Source organism: Vidua macroura, chromosome 5 (genome assembly GCF_024509145.1).
Source record: "Vidua macroura isolate BioBank_ID:100142 chromosome 5, ASM2450914v1, whole genome shotgun sequence".
Classification (NCBI taxonomy): Eukaryota; Metazoa; Chordata; class Aves; order Passeriformes; family Viduidae; genus Vidua; species Vidua macroura.
The window spans coordinates 33,901,182-33,914,848 of NC_071575.1; the positions used below are offsets into that span (position 1 = coordinate 33,901,182).

The 13,667-nt window shown below is 35.4% G+C and overlaps 1 protein-coding gene across 2 annotated transcripts in view; it reads right to left on the minus strand.

Annotated features, from left to right (window-relative positions):
* Positions 1 to 13,667, minus strand: part of METTL25 (methyltransferase like 25) — a 47,128-nt gene that overhangs the window by 8,777 nt on the left and 24,684 nt on the right. For both annotated transcript variants that reach the window (XM_053977312.1, XM_053977311.1), the window contains exons 6-9: positions 9,709 to 9,803; positions 7,217 to 7,246; positions 6,018 to 6,091; positions 3,807 to 3,900 (exon numbers count right to left, since the gene is read on the minus strand). In XM_053977312.1, coding sequence (XP_053833287.1) covers positions 3,807 to 3,900; positions 6,018 to 6,091; positions 7,217 to 7,246; positions 9,709 to 9,803 — 293 coding nt within the window. The remainder of the gene's footprint in view (positions 1 to 3,806; positions 3,901 to 6,017; positions 6,092 to 7,216; positions 7,247 to 9,708; positions 9,804 to 13,667) is intronic.

Below are 13,667 nucleotides of genomic sequence, written 5' to 3' on the forward strand. Positions count from 1 at the left end.
AAGATCAGGCTCAAGAACATCTTAGGAGCCTGAAGATGCACAAGTCCATAGGACGTGATGAGATATGTCTGTAGGTCCTGAAGGAACTGGCAGATGAAGTTGCTAAGACACTATCCAGCTTATTTGAGAAGTCATATCAGCCTAGTAAAGTTCCCATGGAAAAAGGGGAACATAATCCATAACTCATTTTCAAAAAGGAAAGAAAACTGAAGGCCTGGGGAACTACAGGTCAGTCAGTCTCACCTCAATGCCTAAGATCATGCATCAGATCCTCCTGAAAACGATGCTAAGACACATAGAAAATAAAGAGGTGATTGGTGACAGCCAACATGCTCATAAATGGCAAATTGTGCCTTCAAATCTGGTGGCCTTCTATGAAGGGGTTACTACATTGGTCGATAAGGACAGAGCAACTGACATCATTACCTGGACTTGTGCAAAACATTTCACATTATCCCACATGACATCCTTGTCTCTAAACTGGAGAGTACTCAGTGGATAAGGAATTTACTGAATGGCCACACTATAAGAGTTGTGGCCAGCAGGCTAAGAGCGCGGCTGTGCAGCCTGGAGAAATGAAGGCTCCGAGAAGACCCTAAAGCACCTTCCAGTACCTAAAGGGGACCTATAAGAGAGCTGGAGAGGGACTTTTCACAAAGGCATGTAGTGACAGGACAAGGGAAAATGCCTTTAAAATGAATGAGGATAAGTTTAGATTACATAAGAAAGAAATTCTTCACTATGGGGGTGGTGAGACAAGGCACAGGTTGTGCAGAGAAGCTGTGAGTGCCCCATCTCTGGCAATGTTCAAAGTCAGGCTGGTTGGGGCTCTCAGCAACCTGGCCTAGTGAAAGGTGTCCCTGACCACAGCAAGGGGGTTGGAACTAGATGACCATTAACATCCCTTCTATGATTTTATGATAGATGGCCCAGAAAGCAATTCCATTAATTCTGAAGCTATAATCAATATAACCATACCTGTGAAGCAGCATGCTCACACTAAAAGATCTTTCCCTGCCCTTACAGAATGAGAATATTTTGTCAGAAATTCAGTAGTCATGGTTTATACCTCATTTTTACTACTGAGGTGAAGAGATGTGTGAAGGGAATGGTCCTGTACCAAGGCAGAAAAAAGGATTTCACTTGCAGCTAGGTGTTTAACTGACAGGCTCTCCCACACTAAAAAGAAACACCATGAATGGAGGAAATTATGTTTGCTCACTTAATAGGAAACTTCAGTCCTTGAACAGTAATTCTTAACAATGAGTGGTGCTAGGTTATTGATAAATGCCTTTTTTTTTTTTTTGGTAGAAAAACTGTTTTACTTTGTTGTCTCTCTCTAACTCATTTCTGACTGAGACTCTTTTCAAAAAGAGTCTAATTCTTGCTTCACATAAGCAAAAGCTTCACATCTATTTCACAAAGGGAAGACAGAGAGCAGTTTCTTCATATGAATTATTGGCAGGATCCAAGAACTTATCTTTACTTAAAATCAACAGCCAAAAAAACTTTAGTATTTGGATAATTTACCTGATAAGTCTTCATCAGTGTAATATTTAGCAAAAGGCACACACTTACAAAAATGAGTATCAAGGCAGGTTAGGTGTTTTATATATTTGCACCCTTCATCCTGCCTCCACAATTGCCCTGACTGGAAAATGACTGGATTGCCCAGGGCTACCTTTTGATCAGAAACAGAAGTATTGGTGTGTATAAAGGAAGCAGCTGTGAGGCTTATCACGAACCATTAAGTTTGGAAGAGTGTTTACATCCCACAGTACAGACTCAGCTTCAGTGATAAAAACCATGCAAGATTTTACCATACATGACAAGCTACCAAACCCTGGCAGGAATTCCTAGAAACAGTGCCTCTACTCCTCTATTTTCCTTTCCAGTACTTTTATTATCATACAGAGATGAAATTCTTTTTAATATTCTGATAAGCTTACTAAAAGACTGGAGACTCACAGTTTCTTGACTTCTGTGTTTTAGAAAATATCTTTGCACATGTGAAACAGAGACCCATATGGAAACAATTTTTTCTCACAGTTCTCTGGTTGTATTCCACAATGTCACTAAGTTTTAGCTGCTTTTTAAATATAACCTAAATATATTTATGCATTAAGACAATGATTGCCTCCCTTTTTTTTTTTTTGTGAATAACAAGGACATTTTGGATTATTCTGGAAGTATGCTTCATATATGCTTGCTCCCACCTTATATTCTTCTCAATACATCAATTTTGTCCACTGCCAGAGACAAAGTAGACATTTGGTCTATGCAGTACAGCTGCTCTTTTGTTCATTTCTAAATAGAGCTAAAAAACCAAACTCCACATAAATTTATCTTTGATTTTGTTGTCTTTCATAGCAAATGTTTAGACTTCATCACATTTCTAGCTATGTATTTTTTTTTTCTGAAGAGAGGCATTTAACATATTCTCCAATATTGTGTAGATACAGCGCTGACTCCACCATGAAAACTGCAGGGTCAGAACCACTGTTAAGGGAGCAGTAACAACTTTCCTCTCAGTAGTATCAAAATAGCACTGGTCTTGCTGCAGATTTCAATATAGCTGGGAAATAAAAAATAATATTGTTTACATCAGCATAAAATCCAGTCTTCAGTATGCAGCCAGCTGCACATAAAATGAGGAGAGACATGAGCAAAAGTAAGAATTTATTTGAATCAGGTCTTTAGCAACCACATAAATGTGCTGCATGAAGCAGTGTTGACAGACATCTTTGTCTCAGGGCAATTTGCATTTGTCCAGACCCTTCTTAGCAAAAGGCAACATATCTAAAATCAGACCTCTTGACACAAACTTTCTATGCTTACTGGTTTTAAAAAAACACAGTGAACAAATCTATACTAGCCGAGTTCAATCAATGATCTTGTGAACTGATTATTACACAAACAGTCCACTATTGCTTTTGGGTGACTGTATACGCATGAAGAAAGACATATTTTTATTTCTAGCTGGGGTGAATGCAAATTGTTATTGCCTATTCATACAGGAGAGCAAACAGGTAACTACATTCTCTAGATGTGATCTGCTAACTACAGAATTAAATATAATCCTTTTAAAATATAGCACACTTCAGGCATAAGTCCTTTTCTTAGTGGTGTCAGGATGATTCCAATGTCATTTGAATTTACTCACTTATTTGGCTTTGCCTGTTTCTCCTAACTCATGCTTTGATGTGCCTGGCAAATTTTAAGTGATTTGCCATTTTGACTACAGGTTTTAAACACTACCAAAGACTGCAAAAACATTTACCTTAAATATTTCACATGCTTGCCATTCCCACTTTTCCTTTGATTGTACTTAATTTTAACAACCTGTCTAGTATTCTCTAGTGTCTCCTTTGCACAACTTGCTGTCACAACATGGTTGTGAGCTTCACACAGACATTTTCCATGCCTAATGCTATGTTGCCATCTGTTGACCAATTGAGCAGTTGTAGGACTAAGACTAAGACAAGATACTCAAGAACACAAATAAAATCTCAAAATTATTTTTGAATCTTTGTTTTTAAATAGAGATTTTTAAATCTCTATTTAATCTCTCTATTTTTAAATCTCTACTTTATATTTGCTTCTTTTTCTGTATCTAACAAAATGATTTAAAATCTTCATCTGTTTCCTTAACATTTACTAATTTAAAGGTATTAAGTCTTCAAACATAATATTCATATAGCAATATATGACATAAATCAACTAAGTGGCTCAAACATTGCACTGTGATGCTGACTTGAGAACTTACATGGATATAACAATTTCATAATCACTAATTAGTGACTCACCTTTGAATCATCCAGTTCCAGCTTTTTCAGAGACTGTCTGACATAATCTATGAAGGAGGATGATTTGGAGAAGGTTTTTCCAACATGTCGATCACTGCAAATACAGTACCGAGGTGTAGGCTTTTATACATTCAACAACAAAATTCAGATATTTTTATCAGGAGAAATAAATCAGTTGGATGGCTACTACTGCCAAGTTAGTAACAACTTTCCTTTTTCCCCCTTCCACTTAAAACAATCTAGCTAATACTTGAAATAACTTCTAGACATAGCAACGGTCTAATTGTATTATGGTTATAATACAGTTATTATTTTACCTAAAATTTTGAGAGGTAGTTAAAGTTTCTTTTTAATTTCTTCATTAACATTTTTATTTCCTTATATGAATGATAATATTATCATTTCCAATGACAGACATTTCCTTCTATACTTCTATAATCTACCATGATGCTGCTGTAATTTATTTAACAGCAACCACTGGACTGAGCAAATGTCACTTTTGCTTGTTACCTGGTGTTCTTATCAATTTTTATTTCACTAAATGGTGCCAGAATTCCAACCTGTTCACAACTCAATAGCTTGCATTTCAAGCCAGACAAAAATGTATGTTGTTTCAAAAAATGTGCTAAAATAATGCACAAAAACTTAAAAAAACATATAGGAAGAATGAATCCTAGCAGACCACTCATATTTGTTCTCTTCTCTGTGCTTAAAATATCTTGGAGAAACAACACAAAGTTTTTTTTTAGTCTGAATTCACTTTCTTGACTGAGTCTAACATTATTTCTCTTCTAAATGTGCAAAGTAGGAGTTAAATATTCAGGTACAGAATTTTCATCTACTGAACTACTTAACAAGAAATATACTCTCCCCACACCCTCCCAGTGAAAAACTGAATAGAAGTATCTTAGTTTAAAACTTTTCTCCCTCTTAATTCTTAGTAAAACCTATCTCCTGATCTAAAACCCAGAATGAATATCTGAAGTCAACAGAAAGATTTGAAAAGATTTCACTCAGTGGCAGTTCTAATGCTGTTTAGCTGTCAAGGACCCTCACTCATTGAGAATAATTTCTGCTGTTATATTTAATATTCAAATGCACCTAAACATTTAGGTGCATTGCCTGAGAATCAGTTAATGATTATGTTGCTACGTCATTCCTACGAAGATGGGCATTTAACATCTTGCTCAGAAAGAAAAAAAAAATGGGGGTGAGACAGGTCTTTTCAAGGTAGCTATTGTGTTCATTACAGACATATAATCTTAATTACTTCCTCCAAATTCTACTTCGTTCAAACACTGAAAAATCTACCTCACAGTTTTTCTTTTATTTGCAATTTAGCAGCCATGACTTTTCGTGTGATATTTTATGCAATTTTAAAATAAAGAAACATTTCTTTTTTCTGGATTTTGACCTTCTGAAGGGTAAGCCATCTGACTCTACATCCAGCAAAAGTTTTAAGGGTATTTGCATTAGCACTTGTTTTAGATCAGGATTATACTTCTGAAGTGAATTTTCTGGTTTTCCCCACCTCTCATGCATTGGCTCACACCATGAAATAGTATCAGAGCTCAAAAAGAGTTTCTTTTCAAACTAAATTAAACTGAAAGGTTTGCTTCTGGATGTGCTCCTAGTGCTAACAGGCATACATCCCACAGAATAAGAGAAAATTGAATCCAACTGCAACCACAGAAGAGTATAATGTAGATGTCAGGTCCTCAGTAGTAGCTCTCCAAATCCCATTCCTACAAGAAAGCAGCATTTGCTAGTGTAGGCACAGGCAGTGAGTAGCTCTTTAGAGCAATGATGGCCATTGAGTTGTCAGCAGTTTTTCTCAGGACAAACAGAAATGCCTTTTTCCATCTGCAGTGTCAAAGCTGCCAGGACCTCTGCATGACAGGGTAGCCCAGGACTGCATTGACTGTTCAGTGCATTTTCTGCGTATTCTCAGGTGAAGATGTGCTTTACCCACGTAGCCAGTACCAAAGAGGGCCTATTTCAGCTACAGGTAAAGGAAGGACAATACATTTGTGATGTGGATTGAGGATGAGCAAATCTACCTTGCATTTTAATACTGATTTGTATATACAACCTGGTAAGACTGATTCCAACATCCTTCTGCTTTCCAAAACATATTTTCTCTACAGCACAGAGATGAAAGAGAATCAGATCAGTCTTTGGTTGGTATTCTGTGAATTCAGAGCTTCCTACCTTTTGGTGACGCCATAAATTTCTTCTACAATAACCTGAAGAACAGCTCGATAAAACAACGATTCTGTAGGCAGCTGCAAAAAATTTTACAATGGCAAGGATTTAAAATTGGCACTGAAATTAAGATCAGAGTAACAAAACCAGTATTGGCTTCCCTAACTATTTATTGAGTTATATACTTTACAATCAGTCATACCAGACTTAAGAGGACAATTTACTAATGTTCTTGCATCCAGTTAAAATTATGTTTTTAAGTCAGCTTCTAATATAACTATAAATGCAAGAAAGAAAATAAATAAACCCAGACTGTCTTGATGGAAAGAAAGACAACAGACAAAACCACACTGTTCATGATCTAAATTCTAATATGCAAAATAAACAACAATTATCTAAGTTGTTTCGAAGACAAAACGAGTAATTTACCTAGCTGAATCATCTGCGGTCAGACTGTAGTCTGAACCATGCAGAAAGTACTATGCTAAAAAACAACAAACTAAGAATTTAATGTATTTGTCTATGGAAAATATGTTTGTATAAAACCAGTTAATGACTGCCAATTAAAAATACACAGAAAAAGACTGCTGGGGTCAGTGGGCTTATTGAACATGGAAAGAAATCTCTCAGCCTGGCCTTTTAAATACCTGCACAGTTGGTGCCCACCATCCCTTCAGGATAACTGCACAACAGTAAATCAAAATATTCACAGGGAAAAAATATACATTTTTTAATGTGTAATATTTTAATCCTCTACATGGATTAAAAATGAGAATGATGATGTTTCTAACAGGTTCAAGCTTTTGTCATAACAACATCTATTTTTACATTAGTTGATAAAACATTGGGATAGAGTGATCCAAACCAGGGATATCAGAAGGACACTTGCACTGAATTTATGCATTAGGTGAAAGATAGCAAAGGAAGTTAGGAAGGGTAGTTTAATGCCTTAAATTTTAAGCTGTGGTTTTTTTTTTTTTCAGACTCTTAATTGTCAAAAGAAAACAGATTCACTAAGTACAAGCACAGTAATAAAAATGCGATTTCATGATGATGCATGCTATCTATCAGGATTTGACATAGCATAGGCCAATATTTCAGATTCCAGATATGGAGAAGTTCAATAAAAGGCCATGGATTAAGAACATTCAAGGGGGAAACCCACATTTAATCTTAGAATGGCTAAAATAAATAGTATTACTTACCATCTGGCCAACTGCAACTCTCTCCAAAGCCTTTAAAAGTCAAGGAATTAAATTGCTGATATGTTTATTCTTTATCATAACATTTTATACACACATTGTATAAAAGTCAGAGGAGATGACATTTTAAAAGATTAATGGTGCAACATAACATGAGCTTGCACACTTTAAAGTGTTAATACCTTTAGCCACTCATAAGTAGCTACTCCTGTTGTTTTGGTTTATTTATAGGAGAAGCAATGACATCCAACTGTTTGGAAATATATACATGGAAAATTTGCTTGTTTTTCTTTCTATTGCACAAGAATTTCTGAGGATTACTTTCTGTGAAAGTGCTAAAAGCAAATGCATTTTTATTGAATCTATTTCTACTGAAATACAAATAATTCACTTTGCATATGTAATTATTTAAAAGTAAATACTAGTCCAAAGGACAATATTAGTTTTAATCACTAGTACTCAGATAAATTGAACTGCTGATATACAGGCAAATGAAGTAACTTCAGATAGACTGCAGTTAAAAATACTATGCATTATTTTTCACTAGAGTCTTCATACTATAAATGCTGATGTAGATGTGAGACTACTTGATTTTTATGATGCATAGTGACAAAGAACAATAATTAGAAGCATGTAATATTCTTTCACAATTGAAAAGATAAGTGTGTCTAAAAAGCTTTCAACAGAGTTTTAAAGATCATAGTAGAAATGAAGACAAAACCTCAGTATCTGATTATCTGATACTACATCCAATTAGGTAGCAAACCGAAAATGCCTCATCATTTACAGATTATTATCACCTTTAGTCCCAAACTTCACTACAGTAAATAAGACTGCCTGTTACACAATCACCCACTCCTCCTTCTCCTTGTTATAGAACTGATCTTGTATTTCACACTTTCACACTCATCTTGTATTTCAAACACAGTCCACATAGTTGCGGTTCCTCCATTCATGGCTTTGGCCAACTATCAGGTTTGCCTTTTGCTGCGTATGCTCTCATAGCAGCATCTATCTGCTGCGGCTGAGGAGATGGATATGGGTTCCAAGACATATTGTAAGGCTCTGAAGCTGGAACTCTTGGCAACACCTCTGGCCCTTGCCAATTCAACGAATTTAAACTCTGAGAGTCATGCTCAGCAGACTTTCTGCTAACCAGCCATTAACCCAAGAAATGTGGGTGCTTAGTGGCTCTGTGCTGGCTCCCTTGTACATCCTACATGGCAAGGAAAATCCTAGTAATGAAAAATGCATATAGACAATTACAAACATAACAGGAGAAGTATCTAGTTACACAGGAGAACTCTTTGCCTTTTGTGAATATTCAAACAGAAGTTTTTAATTGCTAGATTTCTGTGATTTGTGAGAAAATCTAAAATAGATATATTTAGCATGATCACTACTCTCATGAGGGTCATTTGCTTATAAAATTTATCTTCCTACCACTGCTGAAAAACAGCCTAACCTTTTTCTTTCCAAAGAAAATGGAATAGGAAACAGCTAATGTGTCAACTGAGGAAGGACTGGTATTGTATGACACTGACAAGAAAAAGAGAAAAGGCAAATCCCTTTAGAAAGCACTTTTCTTCCGCTGAGTTTTACAGCTACATCTCTAAAATGAACAATTCTTTTCTTTTACTTTGCCAAGGATGCCTCATGGATCCTAAACAACTGTCCTCCTATATTTTCTCCTGACAGCATTTAATTATCATGGTAGTTCAAGTTCACATAACCTCAATACATTAGTCCACACTGAGTCTTTAGTCTATACACTTCTCTGTAATGGAGGTATAGAGCTAGCAGCAGAGCCTAGCCAGAACCTGATCTGATTTATCTGGATACCATAAATTCAAAATTAATAGAGGGAAGGAATAGTGGTCTTTTAACTGAAACAGTGGTCAACATTTTCAGTACCCATCTCTTTTTTCAAATCAGACAACAGCTCATCATCCTACCTTGATGAGGCTAAGTCTTTGAAAGTACTTCATCTCTTGGTGGAATGTTAAAAAGATGTTTCCAGACTCTTAAGCTAAATGGATTTTTAGAGCTCCTCTAATTTTTGGAATAGGCAGGGTTGTTCAGGTTTTAAACAGCTAGAACATTCAATATTATGAATCATGAGGGCATTGAGGGAGTTACTGATTGCAATCCTTCCACAATTACCTTGTTTCTCGCTAAGTCCTTGGCTAAGAACTACTAACTTGAGGGGTTACCTTATTTAAGTTTCAGCAAAGTTTTGGCCTTTCTGTCCACTCTTAAAATACATTTCTATCAATACTCATTTTTTCATGCCTTCAGCAAGTATAAAATACATAAAGCTGGAAGGTCAATACTTTTTTTTTTTATATATAATTCATCATGCTTACAACATTAATGATGTTATCCTGTAGATTCTTGGATTGAAGTCATGGCTTCAGGATCAGACGCCAAAAACAATGAATCCTGTAACATCTGGACAAAGCTCTCATAGAAAAAGAAAAGAAGGGGAATCATACCAAGCATGCTGACATCCTAACATTGCGACCACAGCACCACCCTTTGTCCTTCAAGTACTGGCACATGGGAAATCCCCAGACTTGGTCATGGCATTCTGCAATATGGAGGAAACAAAAGGCACAGCTTTTCCTCTTACAGAATACACAATGGATTGAGCAAGATGAACAGTAGGTAATGTAGTAGAAACACTTAACTGTTTTCATACAGTACCAAAACTTGTGATGGTGCTACAAAAAACATGTTTTCCTATAACAGATGTTTTTGGTTTATGCTGAATTTCTGGTAATTTCACATTTTCCAAAACAATTTTAAGTGAGTGTCCTTTACAAAAATCCACTGAAAAAACAGTCAAAGGGACAAGAGAAAAGTTTGCAAATACTCATGGCAACCTACACCATGCCATGTATCAAAAGATGTAGGCCAAGCAGTCATTCCATTCAGCAGGACTTCAGTACCACTTCTCACTGTCTTCTTATCCTATCCCAAACATATTCACACAGAACAATATGTATTTGTTTATTCCAATTCTGAAACAACATTCTGCTCTAAGGCAGAATGTTTGTTTTCCAGAAAAGAGCAGCTGCAAAGGCTCTTGCTGTTTCTTCAAAACACCAAGAAACATTTGCATCACAATCTGTGCTCAGTTTCAGTATCATTTGTATTTTGAATAACAAGGCAATTATTCATGTTTAACACTAATGCAAGTGTGGGAAAACTGGTACAGAGATTACTTTATAGATGTTCTTAATAGTCACATCTAAATGTACACTAACTCTAAATGCTTAGAGTTTTCTTTAACACATTGTCAGCTGATTTTTAGAACAGTGAATAAGATTTAGTGCTTTCTTAAAAAAAAAACCCACACAAATTGGCTGAGATCCTGGCTTTTTAGCACAGGAAGGTGACTGGGGCATATTTCAGAATAAATCATATAATAGAGTTAAAAAGAGGGGACAGCAGAAAATTTACCAACAGTTGAAGATACATACATAAAAGCAGAATTCACTCCATAAAAGTTAAGCAAAGAAAAAAAAAAGGCAACTATAAAGAACCCTCCCTACAACTCATGGAAGGGAGGGAAAGCCTTTGGCTTTCTGGCAGAAGTGCCCAGTCTCAGCTGACCACTAGAGACTAACAGCAAGCAGGCAAGAAACCTCTGCAGGCAACATCACACTTTGCTCTCCTCTTAACCCTGAAGAATGTCAGAGGCTCTTAGGGGCCAAATACTGCTTTGAGAACTGTGAATTTAAAAATAGGATTTTAATTATTAGCAGAAGGAGAAAGAAGATTTTTTAGAAATAAAGATGCAATTTGACCAAACAGATTGCAAGTGGTTTCAGCACTAGGAATGTAATAAGAATTTGTAAATGCCTTATGACAAGCTCTAAAATATTAATTAACTTCAAGTCTAATTATGGAGTACATGGAATATATGGTTATTTCTGCTGCAGGAATGGCAACTTATTGAATGCAAGAAAACAATGATGGATATGGTTCCTATTGTATGCTTCCTATTGTATGCATTAATATGTCTTTCTAATATCACTGTTAAAATATTACAAAATAAAAATTTGCAAACTGAGTTAGAAAGATTAAATCCTTGATCTTTTCAAGCAAATCCCTTCCAATTTATACCCTGTCCTCTAGGCAAACTAATCATTCATTCAAGTTAAAGTTACTACCCTGTCAGCTACAATCTCAATATCAGTGCATTGTATTCATGCATAATTCAGATAATCTTTGGAAAAGATTATCAGTCAAAGCACCATCTTAATTTAAATTATTGAAACTGTAAAGTAGGAGAAAAAGAGAGAGAAACTAATGATTAAGTTAGAAAGAAAGTTTTCATATGTATCAAAAGTTGACCACACATCTACAGCATTGCTTTAAGTTCTATTCATCTTTTCACATCCATTCTGCTTTAAGCACACTTTAAAATTTTTTAGGACTAATATATTGCTATAAAGGTCATATATTTACAAGCTACATTTAAAAAAACTAGAAATTCTTTTAATGCCTGCAACTGTTTCAGATATACTTAATATTATATAGCTCACTAAATACCTTACTGTGCGTCTATCTAACACAACAGCTGTTCTAAACTGTATAAATCTCAAAAAATATTCAAGAAACATTTAAAGTATGATTTAAGTATTCCATGGAACATTTCACAGGAAACAGCTCAAGTGTCCAACAGCGCATGAAGCACTCACATTATAATTCACTACAGAGTAGCCAATCAGACAAAGTTACCTCTATGAACAGTTAATAAAATGGGAAAATTTACATAATCATTCAATGAGCTGAACTGAAGCTATACTGGTGTTTAATATCAGAAGATATTAGCTAAAGAGCAAGGACTTTACCTCTAACCCAACTTATAAAAAAGACTGAATCACACAGTTAATAATATGCTGCAAATATCGCAACAAAACATCAGTGTTTTTTCATTGATATGGTATTTATTAAAAAATATAAGGCAATACAAGTAATATAAAGGTAAAATCCTTTTCACAGTTGCTAACTCTGTATGTGCACCAATGATGACAAGGAACTTCAAGAGAATGAATTTCACATTGCACATCTTATATAACTCAATGTGTATGTGCATAAATGATGACAAGGAAGTTCAAGATAATGGGACAAGCTTCTCCAATACCTTTAATATTAGGCCATACACAGATTTTCATCTCTAAGAATAATACTACAATTTTTAGTGTGCTAATATTAAAATTTTACTTCACAAAGCTTTACAGTAAAATATGGTCTTTATAAAACAACAGGACCAACAATCTTTAACATTACTGGGAAAAATAAGCCTGACTTAAGTTCCATGGGATGAGCCAGATCAGAAAGGTGTGGAGGCAGAAATGGTGCAGCGTCATGTTCCTCTTGGCATGCTTTTTCCAGCCCTGGTGTCTCAGGAGCTGTAGGCTTTGTGGGAATCTCTGAATCCCAGCCCTAAACCTAATGGCTGCTTTTGGCTGATTATGTAATACAATGGATTGAAATGGCATTTCTTCTTCTGAGATTTTACAGTGGAAATTAATCTTTATTACCCTCCTCATTTTTCTTCACATACACCCTTACTTTGCTTCTTTGTATATATTGTGAACTACATCAAAGTAGTACTAAAACACAAATAACCTTTTTCAGATCCTCCACAGCCTCTGTCTTCCACAACACTGTAGATTTTCAGTCTACTTCTGTTATTCCAAACAAAATAGATAACTACTGAACTGCCTTTTTCCTTCATGGGAAAGACTAAATATTCCTTGGCCATGTAATTCACTGTTCCTTAAATTTGTATTTTTCAAAAAAAGTCTCCTGAACAAGCAGGATTTTTCTGGGGGAAGCAGAGGGTACTGGGGAAGAAAAATGCTCTTTAATTCCAGGAAACAGAAACAGCTGTCACCAAAATAATTTCCAAAACCCAAACCGAGAGTGTGTTTTAATTATGTGCATTAAAACTTTGGCATTCTCAATTCTAACCTCATACTTTGTACACACTGAGAAAAATACAAACGTAAGATGGTTTCAGGTTTTAATATATTCTTGCTACATTAATTAATGAAAAATACCATAATAGCTACAATAGGCAATACTTTCATTATAATCTGTAAAGCTTAGCTTGTTAGTGTTTTTTCAAGTTTCATATTTTTTTCAGAATCAATTTTTATAGAAAACATCTGGGGTTTAGTGACTAGTTAGCTGTGTCACAAATACATGGAAGGGTTCACTATGCAGCAATATCTAAAGATGCCTTGGGAAGGAAATTAAGCTTTTTGATCTGTTGCTTGGAAGTGTTTTCCTGTGTTGCCATGGTATCAGTGGTAGCTATTTTAAGACACTGGCTGTGGAATATCTTTGAAAATATACCTAGGCTACACATAAATCATCTGTACTCTAATACCCTGAAACAGTGAGTAATCTTTTATATTTGAGTGGAACAGATACA